The following is a 20,512-nucleotide window of genomic DNA, read 5'->3' on the forward strand; positions in this document are numbered from 1 at the left end:
GGATAAATTACCGTCCCCCTCCAGAGTTTATGGTGAATAAAGTAAAATAATGATGTTATTTGCTCTCGCACAGTCTAGAACCACCGCTCTCGAACAGGTGCCTCGTGGGTGAATTATTAATTCGCAGCCATTTTCGTACCTTGAACAGATTCCAGACCCACCAATGGATTATCAAAGCTAAATAAGCGTTCGCTCTATTTATTACAGATGCGCCGATCCGATCATGATCCCATCATCCAGGGTTGCCATTTGAGGCCATTCAGAGGGTCAGAGAAATGTGGACGAGAACCGCCACCAGCAAAAGCCAGACACCTTGTGCGGTGTGTATAAACAATCCCGCTCGAAGAACGACCCGCGGTCCCGTGTTGCTTCAACCAGCCGTCACCGGGTAAATTGCTCATATCGATCAACCCACTAACGTCATATCGAGCCGACCCTCTGAAACTGTAGAGCAGTTTTGGAGCTCGTAAAAGAAAAGTCGACATCCAAGACAAGCGGACTCGTGGCCGGAATGCGCGTTGCGATTTGGGGCGTACATTGTTTGCACTTTTCGGGAGGCTTGTACGATTTTTCTGTACGTCACTTGTGCGGTGTGTATTTTTTTTTCCCCCTCTGTGGCACTATTTTTAGTACAAACGCGCGCGCATTACACCAGATGCTAGTGTTGGTGGTAGAGTAAACGAACTAAACTAAAACACGCACGCACATTCTAGTAGCAGTACCTCAGTCACCCTCTGGTGGAGCAACATTTTACTCGCTATGCGACCGTTAATAATGGTATAAAATATTCTATTTGTGGACGACGACCATCATCCCCTGGGCCCATCATCGAGCGGCCGATCTATTTTGGACCCATTGTTTACCGACGGTCAAGGACGTACGGGATAGCTGCCCGTCACCTGCCCGGCTTTTCCACCGCCCGAGCCACGGTTCTCACCTGGGTAACGCTTTCGATCGGTATCTCGAACGTCGTTCGGACGCTGGCCGGACTTCCGAGCGGACTATCGACGACTGTGACACGCGGACTGTTCAGCGGACTGGCCACATTCAGCGTGATGCCATTGCGATGCGAATGAACCGGACTGGTCGATTTGCTTGAGCACGATCCGAGCGGTGATGGTGAGGAACCGGGATGGGCTGGAGGTGGTGGCGACAGTGGAAACTCCACGACCGGACTCGGGGTACGGGTGGGCACAAAGTCTGACTGACCCGTCGAGCGGAAGATGCCCTTCCGGACGGGCCACGGTGCTTGGCTGCACATTGCCGAACCAGCCCCTTTTGCTTGATCGGTTACTTAATCGCGATCGCTTCGTACGGATCGACGATCGAGAGTCTGTTACACAACGTGTGACCCTTGAAGGGTTTGAGGGCTGCACACACCGCTTACGTTACGATCGTTCGATTGAGGACCGTTCATTCATGAAAAATATCAATTCGACAGTGACACGCACTGTTGTAGCGTGAAAGGACACGCGTCACTGATGTCACTCTGGCTTTTATGGCCGCCACGTACACCTCACCAGTCGCTGCCGTTCGGTTTCACTCAGAACAGCTTCAGAACGCACTAGAAATTCACGCCACCAAATTCAAATTGCGGTTTCGTTCGTTCGTTTTACTACTTTTTTCTTTTACTTTCGTTCGTTTTACTCGACCGTCGTCACACGCTGCGCTCGATCGTTCGCTCGTTTGTCCGCTCGTCGACTGACGCCCGTGTCGGACGATCGCGTTGTATTAGGCGAACAAAACGGCCGTTCACAGCCGAAAAACCCACACAAACGGGCTGGTTGTTGTAGGGAAAAACTTTACCGCCGCCGTGCGCGCTCACCGACAGACCAAGACAGACAGAGGGCCTGCGAGAGAACTAACAGTGCACGCATACGTACACGCCGGGCCGCACTTGGTGTGGTGATGGTGGATTTTCCGCGAAAACTCATTTCGCGCCTCCTCGGTACAACCCGGTGGGAATGGGAAAAGGAAAAGTTTATTGGCACTCCTCCTCCACCACCACCGTCCGTAGACGTCCCTCCAAAGCTGGGAGAGTTTTCCACCGATTGACGTCTGTGACATAAATCAGGCAATGCTTCAACGTTTGTTCTGCAGGGAGAGCAGGGAGAGAACCGAGAGCTGGCAAAATATGGCCTACCACCATCGTCGAAACGCTCGGTTGTGCGTTTTGAATCGATCGGAACATAAATTGTTTTTATTTGGCCCATCGCTACGTCACGATCGCCGGTACGATCAAACGGTGGCCTCAACATGCATCATTGTGGAGATGATTTCGATTCGAATTTCGTTCAAGAGTACTTGAAAGATAAGGAAGAGTTTTTTTTTGTCTGGGGCTGAACCACATCGTTTTCTTTTTGCGACTCAGACAACTCGATTATGACGGTTGGGAGTCAAATTCTACGACTTTGAGGACATGTGCACTACTGCGACCTTTTGTGTCCTTTCGAGTACACCACGTCTGTCTTTCGATTTGAACCCTTCCAAACTTCACACTCATACCTCACAAAGGCTCTCACCTGGTGGTCCACCACTAATTGCTTAATCACCGTAAAATATGACGAGCGTGTTAGCCCCACAGGGAGAACATAAGCAAATCCCTTTTCGTGTGTACTAAACTCGCTCGAACGCTATTACAAACAGTAAGCGCGCACAGTGCGACGTGTCCGTCTGAAGGTCATACGTGGCACGACGTTCGCCAAAAGGGAAATTAACTTCAGCAAAACCACGCACACTTTCTCATCAACAACTATTCCCAAACAAACGGCTCACTACAACATTCCAGCACGGATCCTTCCCGACCTCGTGGAGGCAAGAAAAATCAATACACGCAGACCAATATTTTTCGGTGCAACTAGTACAGAACGTTTGTGTGTTTGTTGTGCTACGTACCGTATCAGGGTGGTTCGATTTTCCACCCGTTGCCGTGGTATGATCCTGTCCCTGACACAGCAACCGATTGATTAACACTCGCCCGAAGGTGTTCGGTGTACGCGATGCATCGATGGTGCACCGGTGCAATGCTGTGGGTTTTAGCAAACCAGTGCGAATTACGTAACGCGTCACAAACATCCTAATCACATGCTAACAGATTGGACGATAAGCACGAGCAACACGAGACCCACCAACATGGCTTCTCACATTCCTGTACTGTCTTGCGTCTATGACATCACTCTGGTACCATATGCCATGGCGAAAGAGGATTCACCCACACACACACACACACATGAACACAAGTATAAGGTCTTCGAACTCGTGCTCTTTCCTCTGTGAAGGATTACTGCAGTAGGACTACATCTTTCTCCAAAGAACACACGAGAACTAATCGTGTGGACGCACCAACCGAAGTTAGGGAGAACCGACGAGCCTTTCCACTGACTCATGCCAGGAATGCGCATGTCCTGGATTTACTGCCTTTTTGACATTGGCAGGTTGCATGTTGGACACACCAAGTCCACAGTGCAGTACCGACGAAATGACCTAGCCAACACTAATCACTGCACACCCGAAACCCCTCAATCGATGGTGGCCTTTACGCGCCGACTTGTACTAAAATTGTACTAAAAACACTAACCTCCACCCAAACGTGCCCGCTTTCGTTTTTAATCCTACTGTGTCGCTTCATTAGACGAATCTTCGCTAGCAAGTGAATCACCCGAGCTGCCCGAGCACGAGATGTCGAAAAGCGCAATAACAAACATCATCTCCCGTATCGTATGCATATAGACTGGGACAGACTGGGGCTGACTCATCGCCGGCCGGTTATCTCAAGCGACTGACTATTTTTGCATCATAAATCAGAGCACTCGCAAGGTTCCCCTGCCTGTTCCTCCTGTCGGTTTGATAGCACCACACCACCTTTCACCTACCTTCAGTATGGCACCCTTCTCTTCGGCCGTCACACCGTTCACCTCCATCCGGCTACTCATCGCGGCCAGTGCCGCCTGCTCCTGGTACTGTAGCTCGCCGGCCTGCATCTTCTTCGACTCGGCCGAATTGATAGTGGCCTGCTCGCTGCTAAACCCGTCCGTCATCACCTTCGTCTTCGACTCGGAGGTCATTTTCTTCTGCTCGAACTTGACCGTATCGACCGTACCGGCACAACCGTTCACCAGTGCCTGATGGTGACCGTTCGGGACGAGCAGGCCACTGCCACCGTTCGCACCGAGTGGTTTCAGCGCCGATGCCATGCTCGTGAGATCGTCATCGTTTTCCGAGTCGGGGAACGTTACGAGCGGATCCGCCTGCGGATCATCGAGACTGTCCATCGACGAGCGAAGTCTGCAAGAGTAATTAACAGGAACAGGACATTAGACTCTCGGAAGCAAATAGATCCAAAAAACAAAGGTATATTACCTCTTCTTTATGTCGTTGATGTTGGCCGACATCTTGCGTTGCTGCAGATGGTTCGCGAGAGCGGACGATGATTTCATGGACGAGGATGAGGTGGTGGTCGATAGATTCTGCGAGGTACTGCTGCTGTGGCCCATCATGTTTTTCATCTCGGCCATCGAATTTTGCATCTCACCGAGGCCTTGCTTGACCGCGGCGGCGGATGTGGTGCTGCTGCTGGAGGAGGACGTTAGGGATGACATGCGTTGCGTGGAGGAGGAACTCTTCTCCACATGCTTCGTGGTCGTGCTGGAGGAAGACGTCGACGACGACAGTTTGGAGCTTTTGCTGCTGCTCCTGCTGCTGTTTAGTAACTGTTTGTGGGGAAAATGAAAATAAAACAAAAAAATACAAATTAAATCCTTTCGTCAAGTGAACACGCCCTATGCAAATGTCACTAATCAAGCCTTCAACACCAACCGCTCAAGTCCCGTGTGAAAATCATGGGAACCAACGGTTGGCTATTATCACCGCTAATTGATAGTATCGCTGTATGATGAATGAATGCATGAATGAGCACACCTTCTGGAATGGCACACCGATAGCAGACGGCGGTATGTCAACTTCGCTGTCACACGAGTGGCCGTGTGCCGCCGGTGCTAATTTTAACAATGCGCCCGATGACTAACCTCACCGGAAGTCGTACTTTTATTTACATCGCTGTTCATACCCCAACTGTCTCGCTCTGAGTGGGCTGAGTGGGTCTGTGACTGTAGGTGATGGATCTTATCAGCAATAAAACGATTCAAAGTATTTCTGGACCGCGAGCGAACGGCGAAGGTATCGTTAAATAATGGTAACAGAAAATCAAGTATTGTGTTATCAAAATCTCATCTACCACACGATCAAACAGGTGTGTCTCACATTACCGGCACAAACAAACTCGACTCGAGACAGTTAGTGTAAACATTGCTCTGGTTTACGATCCGACTCCTCGATGAACCAAACAGCACGTATCTAACCCATATCTAAGCGATTCGGAGAGCTTGTGATCGTTAGCACGTTTCGTTCTCGAGAGTTCTAGCAGCAAGCGTGACAATAGTAACCGAAAGCCACGTACAAAACGTCCAAGTCTTCACCCCCAGGACTCATGATCGCTAGCAATAGTGCACTTGTGGCTTCAAAATACGGTTTGATGCTCGCAGCCAATCAACCATGACCACGATTTCACATCTTATTTACCGCTAACCATCGGTAGCATCGCTTACATCAGCTGCCCAACGTGTACAACCTTGGCGAATTTCTCGGAAATGGTTCCAACACTTGGGCATTGTTCCAAAATATCTTTCCCGTAGCGTAGTAATGATCGGGCGGCATTGCACTTGCCTGCGCTCGTTAAGGGTGGTAATACTTAGAAATATTATTAACGATCTTCTTGACCACTTCTTCCCCGTGCTTCTTCAGCATGAACTAATGGTGAGACGACGGTCGGAAATTATTTTTAACTTTTCGCGGACAGTTACGGACACGGCGCACAAACCAACCATACTGCTACTGTTGATTTTTCCGATGACGTTGTCACACCTGTAACAAGGGCGGTTGGTTGCCGGGTTTTATACTGCTCACCTCAACGGAAGCACACTCGGAAGCTGCGAGACACTATTTACACTGTAACGCTCTGCAAATAGTACAAGTTCACACACACAGAGCGCACAAGCACGAGAACAGGAACAGGGCCTTCTGAGTTCCGGCAAGATATTCGTTTCGTTTCGTTTTCTGTTTTTCGATCGCGTATCGATTGTGCGTTATCAAAAATCGTCACTTTTCGTTCGAGGATTGCGTTCTTCCTTCACCAATTCGCTTTAATATCCGTAATCGCACCACTAGAGGATGTTGGATGTTGGCTTAAGAAAGTTCGAATCCCGTTTCGTTTCGGTTTCGGGTGCAAGCGTTCGATCGCGTCCGCGCGAATGTCGTGCTGATCGTTCGTTCGTTCTAGCAGTACTGATGAGAACGGTGGCCCAGTGTGTCACGAACCATGTCAGCCGGCTAGAGGAAAACTCTGTCGTGGGTTTGGATCGGGGTTTGCTTTTTTTCTGTCTTCTTTCTTCCTACGGTTTATTTGCACAACACGACCGATTCCGCGCGACTAAACTGTCAACGACACGCGGCGGCTACAGTGACGGTGAAAACATTCGCTTTAGAACATTTTCTTGGTTGAAGGGAATGATCGTAGGGTTTGGGTTTTAAAGTTGGTTAGAATTCAACTTTAACCAAATTTCACATACTTTTATAGTACTGATGGATCGTTGACTGTTCGCCATATATTGGTCAATACGAAGTAACTGATGCAACTTTTTCAACAACCCATTCAAAGACAGCTCAATGTTTTCTTGCTTGTTGGTAAGCGTATTGGGGACATTCTGGGAGAGTTGCAGACACACAGCCAGAGATCTCAATCCTGCTCGTACGATGAGCCGGTGAGCAGGATGAAAAATGTTTGCCAAAGAGCGAAGAAATGACGCGGAAGGTACTTTAGGCCCTATCCGTTGCTCGGTTTGTTGGGCCGCTTGACGCAAACAACCGTGTCGCGAAACATACGCTCGACGACGTATACGCGAAACATACGACGACGCTCTTTGCGCAGCAGCTGTTCCGGCGAAAATAGATCGCGACCTGCACGCGACAGTTCGGGCGAATCCCACTTCCTTCCCCCTTATTCCAAATGTCTGCAATCCTTGGCGTGCTTTCTTGGTACTAACCCCCCTTTGCGATGCCGCTTTATGCTAACCATCGGGTTCGTTAATGTTGACAAATGGACATGGTACCTTCTTCCTTTACCACGATTGCCGATGGTCGCAGCGCTATGACAAGGTGTCAGGAGCAGTTAGCGTACGTTCCTGGCATGTCATGTTCGGGTTTTACTGGTTAATTGTGGCGCTTGGACCTTGTTGGTGAGGATGATTTTTCCCTAGAATTGAGCGTGGAGCGTGGATTGCGTTGGAAGATTTTCCTCAGAAATTGGTTTGAAAGTGTCAGCTATTCTTGGAGATAAATGATTCTGTCGAATTCGAAACAAGACCCAACGCTAAAAATGTCTGAACAGTATAACGCCAAATGGTTGGGGAATCAGAATTAATATGTCATGATCGTCAGTAGAATTAATTCTTAAGCTTAATAAACCATCAAACGATTAATTGCTTATTAAATGGCTGTCAACGATCGTTCAGCTTAATTGTCACTCTAAAGTTAAGACTCGGACATCTATCAACACACGCCAGTTTTGCTTCACAATGCAGTATTGTTTAGTGTTTTGTGGGCCACAGATTTCATCAACTAGTCAGTCACTTTCCCCATGAAAGTGTTGACAGAATCACACGCAGATGTCGCAGATTTGAGTTCCTGTTGACAAACACGCTATGTTCAACGGAAAAAGCCATCTTGTTATGACAAAAGCAACAGCCTAAGGTGATTAATAATTGCAAATTTTCATGAATGGGAGCAGACAGTCTCTCTAATTCTACCACCTATTCACAACGTGGAAAACACTTCTAACACCAATCAACTGGTCATTCAACTTCCCATAGAACGTGCCACTCAACAAGCCATGTGCTTGTGCATGACTCAGTTCTCCGAGTTCCCCCCGTCCTACCAACAACGGCCCAGTTGGTGCTCAATGGTTCATTGCATAACGTTGAACCATCCCTATCAGTGGCAAATTAACGCCAACCAGCTCGACCAACAAGCGCGCGATCGCGTAATGTGTCGTCGCGGATGAATTTCTGCGAAATGAAAACATTTCTCTCTCTCCTTCGCTTGATGTCTGGGATGCACGTATCGATGAATCAGCTGTTAGAGGTTGTGTAGAAAGTGTCGCACAAAAAGAAGACCTCACTGAGCTGCTTCTAACGAATCTACAAGATCGGCCGTACAAAAAGTACGAGCAGCATTGCCTGTCCCCCTTTCCATCACGCGCTTTCTTATTTATAAACTGCATGGCCAATTCGCCATGGCTAACCGTCGCTAGACGCTGATGATTAAGATGATCGCAAGCGACAATCGGGGCGACAACAGAAAAGCGCCAACATTGAACAATTTATGGACCTTCATCAAGTTCACGGCAGTGGATACGCGCCTGCTGAATCATCGACGTTCGGCGAAACAGCGATTTTTGGCACGTACAGGATGCGCTTGATTTAGAGGTCAATCAAAAGAGATACACGCGCTGAGACGCACAAATTCGAATCGAACACAACAGGAGCTCAGGGTTTTGAGTTGCAAATCACTTCATCTTTTTGTGTGTGTGTGCATGTTCGAGGGTTTTTTTTTGTTCTACCGGTCGAAAGCGAATAATGACTCAAGCACAGTAATCCCCGGCACAGCCAACCTTACCTCCTGTGATGTGGTCATCGAGCTGGTGGAAGTTGCGCTTGCCAGAGATCCGGATGTGGTGGACGCCAGTGGCCCATTTGCGGTGGTCGTGAACAGTGTGTGTAGTGGCTGCAGCGTGGGTGAACCAGTGTCGGCTATATCGGACATCTGCAATGGAACGGTGAGGAGTACAATACATGATCAGGAATGGATGGCAAATAGGTTACATTATTTTTTCACTTAAAATAAAGTATAGAATAAGTGTTAATAAAGGAGAAGATAAATATTTTGAAAGCTTTTAATAATATTAAACATCACACAGAGCAGCTTGAAATGATGGCCAATTGACTATGAAGGGTTTAAACGCTTTGGTTGATTGATTCCCGCATGACCCAAGACATTTAAAAATGCAAATGCAACAGATCTACAGTGACGGGATGGACTGAATTTTGAATAACAAATACTAGCGCTTCAACAAAAAATAAAATGGTTCTTAGTACACAATAGTTCTCAAGAGCGACCCTCAATACGCAATTAAATTGCATCATCATTACCAAAAAAAACAACCCGTTTTACTCTATTCCTGTCGTCATTTTGGATGTTCAAAGTGATAATTATAAAATGGCCTCTTTCTTTGCGATAACTAAGGTGCTAACAACCCAAACGCCCGTGTCGTGACTTTCTTCCTTCACACAGACACACACACACAATTCATTATCATAACAGCAGCAGTTTTGTTCATGCCCCATTAAATTGATGAGACAAATGAGTTGCGAGACGCAACAATCCCTTCTATCCAAGGGTGTAGTAATCGTGCTGTAATCGTGTGTTTGTATGGTAATACATTCCCTTGTACTTGTGGGCCGTAAAACGATGCGCTTGAACAATGTGTGTGTGCTTATCTGCCCGATAGGCACACGGCAAAATGGGAATTATTTACATGTCAACTTGTGACAGCGGTTAGTGCGGTTAGTTGAATTTGCTCAATGAGTAATAGAACACAAACAGGCAGTGCTGGAGGAGGGCTGGTTGGTTGCAGAACATCGCACCACCTCACCAAGAATGTACTACGTAAACACACACGCGAATGCAAATGACCATCGGTACAATGCTCCTCTTTGTGGCACATTCCATTAGTTACATGAATGAAGCGATGAAGTTGCGGGCGAAATTGGAGATGAAGATGGTACAGAACGGCAAACAGTACACAGTAAGCAGCAGACTCGCACACACTCACATTGAGAAGAAGCGAATGTTGCCGCAGAGACACATATAGTAGCTTTTAAAACATAAATGCTGTTAGTGGACGGTCGAGCAAAGTTCCAGCTTATGGCGATCACCAACCGACATACACACTCTGTTCGATCGCCGGAGACAAAAAGACAAACGAAAAAATAATAAATTCAGGCACATTCAGACGGTACGCAACACACATTAAGTGACATAAACACGCACACACACACTTCTAAGCAGAATAGAAGAAACAGAAACACTTTGATTGTAGGTTTTGATTTGGTGTGAAATAAAGGATGGGACAGGGTGTAAAGAACAAATGGAGCAAAGTAACGTAAGGTAACACGAACCGATTTGAAAAAATTCTTTCGGGCACTTTCCAACGAGTTTCTGTTCATCCTTGACGTCCCTTTACACTGCTGATAATGCGCACACATAAACGGGCTTACACTCACACGCTTACACACGTTATAAGTCACTTTTTAGTTCCGAAAAACCGAGATTTGCATGCAAAACAAAAAATTGCCCTGACCGATGAAGATGCTATTTTTTTTTTTTAGAAACAAACCACAAAATCACTGTACAGTACACGATTGATGTCCTTTTTTTGGGGGTTCCCATTTATTGTCCGTTCAATTAGCGACCTATTTCAAAAGGAACGCGTCACCATGCGGCTCCATCGCTCGATGGAGGCGGCCATGAAGGCAGCGCGCAGTACAAGAAGCAAAACAAAAATAGGGAATCCGTGCTTCCCCATTTCATTCGGCAGTGGAGATAAGATGATGATTGCCCTGGATATTCTGGTGGGGAATGAAATTCCTTCGCCTCAGCTCGTTATCAACTACACCATCATCTTTCAAATTACACGCCATTACGAAGCGTTTAAGAGCATGTTTTTTTTCGACGAGCATTCAATCAACCCAACAGTTCCACGGCCATTTCTCGCTTATCTTATCGACGGACCAGCCTCAATCGTAGCTTCGACAACGTACAGTGATTGCCAAAACAGGAAAAAGTACACACAACAAATCGATGCAAAGTTCCACCAACGAAAAAAAGGGGGGGTGAAATTGTTGGTCTTTTAGTCACGCCATTTAATTATCGCCAATGGGGCCAATTTTGGGCATCCCTGAACCTGTGTGGCACCTGTGTGTATGCTTTTTCCCATATCGTTCACTTAACGAGGGTTACAGTTTTTGTGTGATAAGACCAAACGATTCTGTTCTTCACTCCCTCCAGACACACACTCACACACGGGAGCTTGTCTTGACTTTTATGGGCTTTTCTGAGTAGAGGGGATGAATCTAGTGCTAAGTGATACCGAAAACATTGGCAGAAGAAAAGGAGTCCCCAAAGGTTTGCCTGTTGCCGGTTCGCAAACAGCAACAACACAACAACAATAATCGCATCTGACGATGTACGCGCCAAAAGAGAGAGAGAGCGAGGGAGACATTCCGTTCACTCTCCTGCTCTTTTTAAAATGTGCTCTCTCGATGTGTTGCCGGTTTGCGACACAACAAAAAAAATCACACGCTCACACATACACGCAGCGACTCAAAACAACAATAAGAAGATGTGTTATTTGACGCACAAAAAAAAATGCTAGACGACGACGGCGACGCCAATGGCGACTACCGATGGGATTTCCTACATTGTACGGTGAAGGCGAAGGGGGTGAGATATGTTGGACAGGGGTGGCATTTTAGCGTTTGCCTTCTCGCTCTTGCACATTCGCACATTCCTCGTTTGCATGCTTGTCACGCTTCGTTCAACAGATTCGTTCATGCGTACACACGCGAGGAAGCAGTCGTCGGCGACTGACTTTATTTTTTTATGTTCGAGTCTGCCAAATGCCAAACAATTATGTGGTAATAAGAAGGACAAAAAGAAGAGTCTTCCACTCTACTGCTCAGAACACTGCTACTAACCACCGGCGAAGGTGCGCCCCACAAACGGCGACTACGTCACAACACAACAGAAAACGCTCTCACAACAACAACAACGGGCACACTACTGTATCTACATCCGCATCGAGAGTGTTCGAGAATCGGAGTCGATTGTTTTCTTCGGACGGGAATTTCTTCAAACGCACACACACACACACACACACACGTTTTCTTCTGCGACGGTTTTTGGCCCTGGCCTTGGGTACGCGAAAGTGTTGTTGTCTATCGAGACTCCACGCCACGCCAACTGCCTGCTGCGACTACGACGCGTCGAAAGAAGGGTTATTGTTTGGGGGTTGATGAAATGGAACTGAGCGTGTTGGTTCTCTCCGCCGGCAGTTTAAGCCTCGCGGACGCGAACTTGACCGCGAGCACATGCCGAAGAGAAGGGGGACTAGCGTGCGTGCGTGCGAGCGAGAGCGATCGTATCAGGCCGAGCGTTGGAGTAAATGGAAAAGGCCAACAGAGCCGGCCAGCAACAGCCGAGAGATGCGGCGAACGTACAGAATCGCGACGATGAAATGTTTGCGAAGCGCGTGTGAGTGCATACACGCTGTTGCATCTGTAGAATACAGCAGGAAGAGGATTGCTCGATTTATGATCGTGTTTTTTTGATAAAGAGTTATAATTATCCTGCAGAGCTACTTTACATATGTTTTCGGGAGGACAATTTGTCGGTCATATTACATGCAATTCTTCAACTTGGAAAGTCGATCTTTCCAACGAGCGTATAACAATGCGATCGACAAACCGCACCAATACAGCGGCAAACCGCAGTGCGAATGTAAAGTGGTAGACAAACAATGCCTGCCGCGCGCCAACGAGCAATTCAAACGGATGCTGTTGAGATTACGGCTTCTCCCACATCGTGATCGAGGAGACAGCCATTGGTCAAGTGGCTGACGTTTCGCGTCCATTATTGCACGGGATTACGCATGAAGGTAAGTGGCGTTCGCGTGAGAGCACCGGCGGAATGTGAGGCTATGGGCTGTTGGCGATCGCGAACTTGTGTCGTCATTCGGGGTCGTTGGGCAAATAGACTGGCAGAAGCCGAAGAGCTCTTGCGATGGCATAATAGCGGAAGGGTTAAGCTAACACCAGTGGAAGCGTTCGACCTTGGTAGAATCATCATCGTCGTGGCGTTGTTGCGTTAACGGTAGATCCCTACGTCTGTGTTACGATTTTTGGTGGTGAAAATGATGATGCCACAAGATATGCATCCTATATCCTATATATTGGCTAAGAATTTCACAAGTTGATCGTCGCCTTTGCCTAGACAAGCTGTAACACGTTTCCTCTTTCTACAACGTGTCTAGTCAAACAAGCGGACCGATCGACCTGAGATACACGGCCAAGAGGCTGCTACCAAGATCGGTTCCAAATGTGGCGTTGGCGTGAGAGAGCGCACGTCAAACGCACAGGAACCAGGCGGGCATCAACTGAAACCTGTTCGCACACCCACTTATGAAGAAGTCAAGATACTTTCGAGAGGAGTTTTTGTCGACGGTGGAAGTAAAGTAGCAACACGCCACGAGAAGCTGACTCGTGTTTGTGTACGCAAACAACTGTTCTGGAGTGTGTTCTGAAACGTTTGAATCAATTTGTAAATAGTTTCTACATTCTTCCTTATTTGAGGTGGTTTGAGGGGGTAGTTCTCGTACCTTAAACAGGGGACGCGTATTTCATTCGCGAAACGAGTGCCTTGGAGTGCTCCAGGAGGGCTGAATGCCGGTAGCGAAAACGCAGTTTTGTTCGTCATGAAACATTTCATACATTCATATGGGAGAGCATTGAAACTTTTCAAGCTACGAAATCTGAGAGCGAGAGAGAGAAGGGGCTTTATGCTTGAAATAAACATAAATAGAGAGGGAACGCACTCTAAAAACCACATGTTTTCTAGATCTTCTTGAGAGTGAGTTCCCCGGTGAGAGATGGTTGAGTAACTAATATTAAAAATTAACTGCTAAAAGAGAAACTGAAGTATGAAACATCCACTCAAGTAAAAAACTCTTCTCATGTTCGTTTGCTCACTCCTTGTCTAAATTTTATGTGTGCAACTATCAGTCTCAGTACAACATATTTGAGAATGGTAATCAGCAGGAGAAACTCCCATCATACGTTAAAAGTTCTCATCATTCGCTGCACACAAGGATCAACGGAAGAGAACACACGAACATAGAATCGAACTGCGAACCCCGCGTGTCGTTGGGAAGAAACAGCCGTCGCGCTACCACATTCTCTATACGAGAGCTAACCGATGAGCGGCGTTAGCTACGGTACTGGTCCAAACTATCGGCTTACCTTTCTGTTCGGATAGAAGAATTGCGATCGAAGCACCGAGATCGGTGTGGTTGGTTGATGATTGAGACCCATGCTGACGGTGATGATGATGATCAGAAAACACTTCCTTTCTATATTTTACACTCCAAAAACACTTTTCCTAATTTCCAGAGCACTTTTGACCGTACTAAGAAAATACACAAAAATACACTCATTACTCAAAAGGAACACGCGATATGCTTTTACGATCGTTTTTCCCCCAGGCGCATTCCCGTTTCACATCCATAAACACTTTTTAAGGGCGTCATGTTTCGCTTTATTGTTTTTCCCACTCGTGGTGCGTTTACCAAATGGCGGAGAATGCATTGCACACATCCTTTTACGACCCTTGCCGGGGCATGACGGCAATCGCTACCCACGGGTGTGTCCCGAGGTTGCAAATAACAACGAAAAAAGGGCAAGGTACGGCACATTAGCCTTCAGGAAGTCGGTCGCCAGATAAGCCTAGACACGACAGTCTCGGGCATTGGTGACGAGACCGATCCGTGCGACGGTAATTGACAGAGCAAGAGGGTATGGCGATGCAAATGCTGCTGCTGTCGTTGCGTCAATTACCGAATGATTGAAGCCTACCTATATCGGGGGCAAGAAACGCAGGTCAAAAACGGGCATGGTAGTAGTACACATTCTTCTCACCATCTACATTAATCCCAATAAAGGAAACGAGATGGAGAGGGAGCGAAGATAAAAAAAAACTTCCATGCTCCATGGTCTAAGGTTACCGGTAGGGACGAAAATAGAAGAAATCAAAATTCCACAACACCACATCCTAATCGCACACAACACTACATTCCAAACACTACGCACGTGGTGAGGAGGTATATTTCATCTGTCGCTGTTGCTGCTGTTGGTCAAGTGGTCAAACATGCGTGCGTCAGAGCGATAAAATTCTCAAAACATTTCTGCACCGCAAGCAAGCTCTAAACAAATGCTTCGATTTCACTTCCGCTTTTCCCACTTTTCCTAGAGCACCGGCGCGAGCACCAGATCCGCGCGAGGATCATTTCGGTTGGTGTTTAGCTACTACACTTGAGATTAGTCTTTTAATTTCTTTTCTTCTTGGAAACTCTGGGCGAAAAACACAATCTCAAGACTTTGATGACTTTGAGAGCACATGATTTGATGAATTTCACAATGATACATTGTGATGTACTCCGATCATAAAGAAAGCCGAATCGAGAAAAAAAACAACTAAAACAAGCCTACACATTATCCAGAGGGAGGTCGACCTTAACGTAAACATGGCCAAAGTGGTTCACACACAAAAAAGTTTGTTTACAACACATTCGCACCACCAAGATGTATTTCCCAGCGTGCTCTGAGAAGAAAACAGCTTTGTGTGGGACAGTTTTTATTGGCAAGGAATTCCTGACGCCCCTCGCAATGTGCAGTTAACGATACTTTAAATGCGATCGAATGTACGTACTGGAGAATTTTTACCGCCCTGTTAGTCATTCGAATTCCTCAAAAAATGCACTCAAACCCTATTACTCTTGCCCGTTCTACGTATTATGATTTAAAATTCCTCTGCCACAAAACATTCCCATCTCAGCACATTCTACTTAGCGCGGTCGACTAATCTCACCGCAGACGATCCTCCCCGGTCGTGTGTGCGTGTGTGTTATTGATTCCAAAACATTGAAAACAACGTCAACAAACCAGAGTATAAGAGAGCTAGTGGTTGTGCAATCGAAAGGAAACGATCAACATTCCTGTGACGTAAGAAACGATTCAGCCATTCAGCAAACCGAGGGAGATAACCCCATCGAATGGGAGCATGCATAAAATATAGTTTCTGTGGTGGTTGTGGTAGTGTAAACAGCAACATTTTGCAACCAAGAGCTCCCGAGGATCGCCCAATGAATGTCTGCCCTTTTTAATTACACAGTAAACGCATGCCGCGGGATAGGAGTTCGGGACGTCTGGTTGGACCTCTGTTCTGTGCCGGCCCATCACTTGAGATCGCGACGCTGAAACGCACACGCTGAATCACACTTCGCGCACACATGTATGAATCGTAGCCAGCGATCGTACGCGGGCTCTGTGACTCGATTAGCACCAGCAGATGACGATCGTGCCACAACACGGCTAGCACTGTTCACACAGCATCCCCAGCACACTGACAGGCGAGACACACACTCTTTCACGTCAGAGAATCATCACACACGTTCATCACAGTTACCGACAACTCAGTGCCCCAGTGTGAATGGTGCCACTATCCTTCCGGAAGGGAAAGGACACAAGCCACCACCATCCACCACGGAATACTCACTTTCACTTGAAAAATGCCTCTAAGCCCGGTAACACAAACACTGAACGCGGTCGTCTGGTGGTTTGCCGCTTAACTTTCGCGTGTGTCCGCATCGAACGGATCCCGGTGAGTGTCTGATCTCGCGCCGTCTCTCGGCAGCCGGTTATCAGTGTTCCGGTACGTTCGTGCCCTCCCATTCGCACCACGCAGTCGCTCTCTCTAGCTCGGGAGAGTGCGACGTCGTGCGTTTCGCCCGAGGTGCCCGCTCTCGGTACTCACACCGGAGAGAACTCACCACAGAATGGCTTCTTGCGAGATGGCGAGATCCACAAAACATAATTGCTACACAAATTTAAGGAATAAGCAAAATACGCCACCCCGCGCCCACACACGTGAGTTGGTGGGTTGATAACGAAAAAGGCCGCTCGGGTTTTAACGAGCTCCACATATCGTGGAACCGGAACGTTGATCAAACAAGATGTGGAGCAAAGGAAACGGAAACCGTTTTATAGCATTTATAGCAAACATCCTTTCAGCGTTTCGTCTGACTAAAACTATAAAGTTAGGTTCGGTCTCCTAAGGTTCAGACTGCTCTAATACGGATCAAGTGATCGAGAGAAGGCTGAATCAGCACTCCTTAACTTCTTGCGGAACCTTCAATCGAGAAGACGATAATCAATTCATCGTATGACTCATAGTGCAAGATGTCCCTGGCACGGGGCATTGCAACTCCAAAAATAGGATAGTTCTTATTAAAAGCTTTCCTTTCTAATCATAACTCTATTTGCACAGTTCTCTCCAAATAACTCTATCCAGCGGTCCCCATCGTCACAAGTCAGCTGTGAATAGGGGGGGAGCGTAGCACTCACGCTCTACGTCACACTTCTGACAGCGTTTTATCAGCGTTACCTCTTATCTCAGATACCGCGATACTTCCATTTCATTACGTTTTGCACCAATTTATCGGTGATGTAAGCAAGCCACTTGTGGTCGCATTGGTGTGTCATACCCATTCGCCTCGCGTGGACGCTTTCATCCCCATTCACTGGGTGAGTCTTTGCTTTGTGTGGCCGGACTTCGGTCCCCTCCCCATCCCTCGCGCCACTTTTGGGAAAGGTTCTTCCGGCCGGCATATCATACCTTTTTGTTGTGATACAAACGCACGTTTTATAGCGCTGTGCCAACATGTTAGTCATGCAGCGTAGCGAGGCGATCCTCCCAAAAGCTACCTCAGCAGTGTTCCTCTCAAGGTTAAGGTAGAAAACAGAAGCCTAAGAACAGGTCAAACGATCAAGAGCCATCCCCGAATATTCAACCAAAAGGGAGAGAAGTTAACGAGAACCCTACCCTGACAGGAGAGGTGCCGGCATGGGCCTCCAGCAGCCACTTGTTGTTGATCGTTACTCTCGATACTCAACTACGGAAAGCGAAATTCCTGGGCGATGTTTCATGCGAGGTCTGAGAAAATGGTCTACAGAGAAGATAGAGATCACATGGGATGGGCGGGAGTGCGTATCGCAAGCCTCCAAACCACCGCCAACCTCGTGGGTACAGGACAGGAGGTGTACAGGAGGCGTACAAGAAATCAACAGAGCTGCAAAAAAGCATGGCAAAGCAGGGAAGCCCAGCACCACGAGGCTGTTGTGATGATTAATACAAAATGAATTTCGCCCACCCCGGTGTGCTGTGCGCCGCGTATTGTATTGACACGAGCCGCATATTCCACAGCTGCTCAAACCCCGTTAGACAATTCGTATCAATCAATCTAACTTGTCGCACCGAGAAAGATAGACGATCGAGTGATCCTCGTGCGATTACTTAATTCCACTTTAACATCTTCATTTCTAACAAGGTTTCGTAGCTATCAGCTAAATCGGTCACATCCGGTGCCGCTACTACTTCCTGAGGCTGATTAACGCTCAAGAGGTGTGTATTAATGATACACATTGCCGCTACTCCAAACCATCGTCATCGTAGGGCTGCGGTGGCAAATTGTTTCTAGCGCCGTTGCGTCACCGGTGCGTCTTAATCGGACGTCCGGTCTAGTGTCTGTGTACCGGTGTGTACCCTCCCCGTAAGATTCTAAGAAACCCCTTTTTGCTGGCGAACCCTCTTGCTGGCGGGCAAGTTGATTGGACTTGATTACTCAATCTTTAAATGAACTAATGTACACCACCACCGTTGGGCCGTGTGAGCGGAAGGAAGGATGACACGCGACACCGTGGCTGGAAGTGATTTAGCGTAAAATGCACTTTATCACAAAACACACACACACAGACAGTTTGGGGACCGTGAAAAAAAACTGGGGGTGGGAGCGTTTGGCGTATGATGATACATTCATTATGTTTTGCCCTAACGGTACCCGGTACGGTACGGTGCGGTGTTGTTGCAGCTGACTTTGTTTCATTGAATAAGATCGGCACGCTCATCGTCATTGCCACAGTTACGGGGAAATGTAACATGATACATATTTTTACTATTACACCAACGGAAAAGGCGGATGTATGATAAATTTCAAGAAAAGCTCCACAAAAGCACGTGTACAATAAAACACTTTAAACTGTTCTTCAATGACTTTTGCTGGATATGATGACTTATTCGGGAGGTCCAATGTTCAGTTTTGGTTTCCAAACATTCCAGTAATCCTCATAAGAGAAAACTTAACTCTATCAAGAACAATTAATTTAGGAAGAACAGATCTGATAGGGCCTTAGCAATGTCATACAATTTTTGTGGCAAGACTTTCTCGAATGTAGATAACAGAAAACAAGAAGCTACACCGAGTTCTGATAAACATTGTTCACTTAGAACTTTCACTTGGTTTGTTTATATTTCTATTGTTCAAGAGTTGAACTCGAGACGATCTTGTGTGGTCTGTTATAGAACTGTTTGAAGCTATCATAGACTCCATTACTTAAAAATATTGCTGTTTAAAAATGTATTTGTAATAAATCCGCAAAAGAGCTCCATACGAATTTCTCCATGACTCTGTCAGACATCGCATTAAACGCGTGCATAATAAAGTTATAATAAAGGCAATAAAAAACCACCTCTTAAGCGTCACCATATTCGCTGCTAATCGGTCTATTGTATAATATGGCAATTTCGCACATCGATAGTTCCGACTCGGTCGTACCAATAAAATCACACCCGATGATGCACGCGCACAGGAGGTCACCCACGGAGAAGAGGCTCGCTACACCTTACTAATGTGCGATGATAAAGATCATCTTTTTACTACCGGACGTTCGAAGCACACAACCAGGAATGGAGACACACAGCTGCTGCCCACTCACACGCTCAGCATGAACTGTCCCCCCCTCCAGAGAGTGTCTTCATTCATAAAAATCCCCGAACGCCTGTTTTCTCCTGCAGAAAGTCACTCAAATGCATCTCCAGCGATGAATCACACCACCTTTCCACTGACGTGTGCCAAGAACAGTTCGTTGGAAGCTGTGGCTTAGTCTTAGCTAGACAGAGGCACACATAAATTATTGTAACTTCCTAATCTGTTCGATACGACTGTGTATACGTATCATCGTGTACTTGCTTTTCCGCGTTCCTGGAAGCTCTCTTGTCTTGATGTGAGCTTTTTTTTCCCCATCCACCAAACACCGGAGGCACACGAAGAAATCGAAATGGAAAAGGGAACGGACGGCATTCGCTTTACGTTTCTCGCTCTCCCGACGCCCGACGAAAATGGCGCGACGACAATTCCGGTCATGTTGCCTTTGTGTGTAACACGTGGTTTCGGGCCGCAATTAATCTGTCACGCTATCATCGGCAATCCCGACCGGGGGCTGCTGGGTGTAGTTTTGGAGCTCGGTTTCCAAAATTGGCAAAACCCGTCCCACCCCGCCGAGATCCAGCCACGGAGGCCGTGAGATAGAAGCGCGTCATCAATTACTTTCGCTCGGTCGAAACGGACACCATTTACGAAACTAGTTTATCATTTAGGTATTGGGCGGACTTTTCGGCTGCTGTTGACAGGGTACAAATTGGAGCTGTTGAATGATTGTCCGGGAAGCATCAGTAG

At 47.1% G+C, this 20,512-nt stretch overlaps 1 protein-coding gene across 12 annotated transcripts in view; it reads right to left on the reverse strand.

Moving 5' to 3' along the window:
* Positions 1 to 20,512, reverse strand: part of LOC118510338 (NAD(+) hydrolase sarm1) — a 35,971-nt gene that overhangs the window by 6,571 nt on the left and 8,888 nt on the right. For 3 of the 12 annotated variants that reach the window (XR_004905999.1, XM_036051998.1, XM_036051999.1), the window contains 3 exons: positions 8,728 to 8,874; positions 4,360 to 4,709; positions 3,873 to 4,284 (listed from right to left, as the gene is read on the reverse strand). Coding sequence is in view for 11 of the 12 variants with exons in the window: in XM_036051998.1 (XP_035907891.1) it covers positions 3,873 to 4,284; positions 4,360 to 4,709; positions 8,728 to 8,874 (909 nt within the window). In the remaining variant the exon portion in view is untranslated. Of the gene's footprint in view, positions 1 to 3,872; positions 4,285 to 4,359; positions 4,710 to 4,815; positions 4,834 to 5,024; positions 5,079 to 5,879; positions 5,898 to 5,919; positions 5,938 to 5,961; positions 6,353 to 8,727; positions 8,875 to 9,943; positions 10,070 to 10,289; positions 10,483 to 11,867; positions 12,185 to 14,186; positions 14,353 to 16,497; positions 16,641 to 20,512 lie in introns of those variants that run through there. The other 9 variants (XM_036052001.1, XM_036052000.1, XM_036052004.1 and 6 more) reach the window with 9 other exon arrangements.

Source organism: Anopheles stephensi, chromosome 3 (genome assembly GCF_013141755.1).
Source record: "Anopheles stephensi strain Indian chromosome 3, UCI_ANSTEP_V1.0, whole genome shotgun sequence".
NCBI classification, from domain to species: Eukaryota; Metazoa; Arthropoda; class Insecta; order Diptera; family Culicidae; genus Anopheles; species Anopheles stephensi.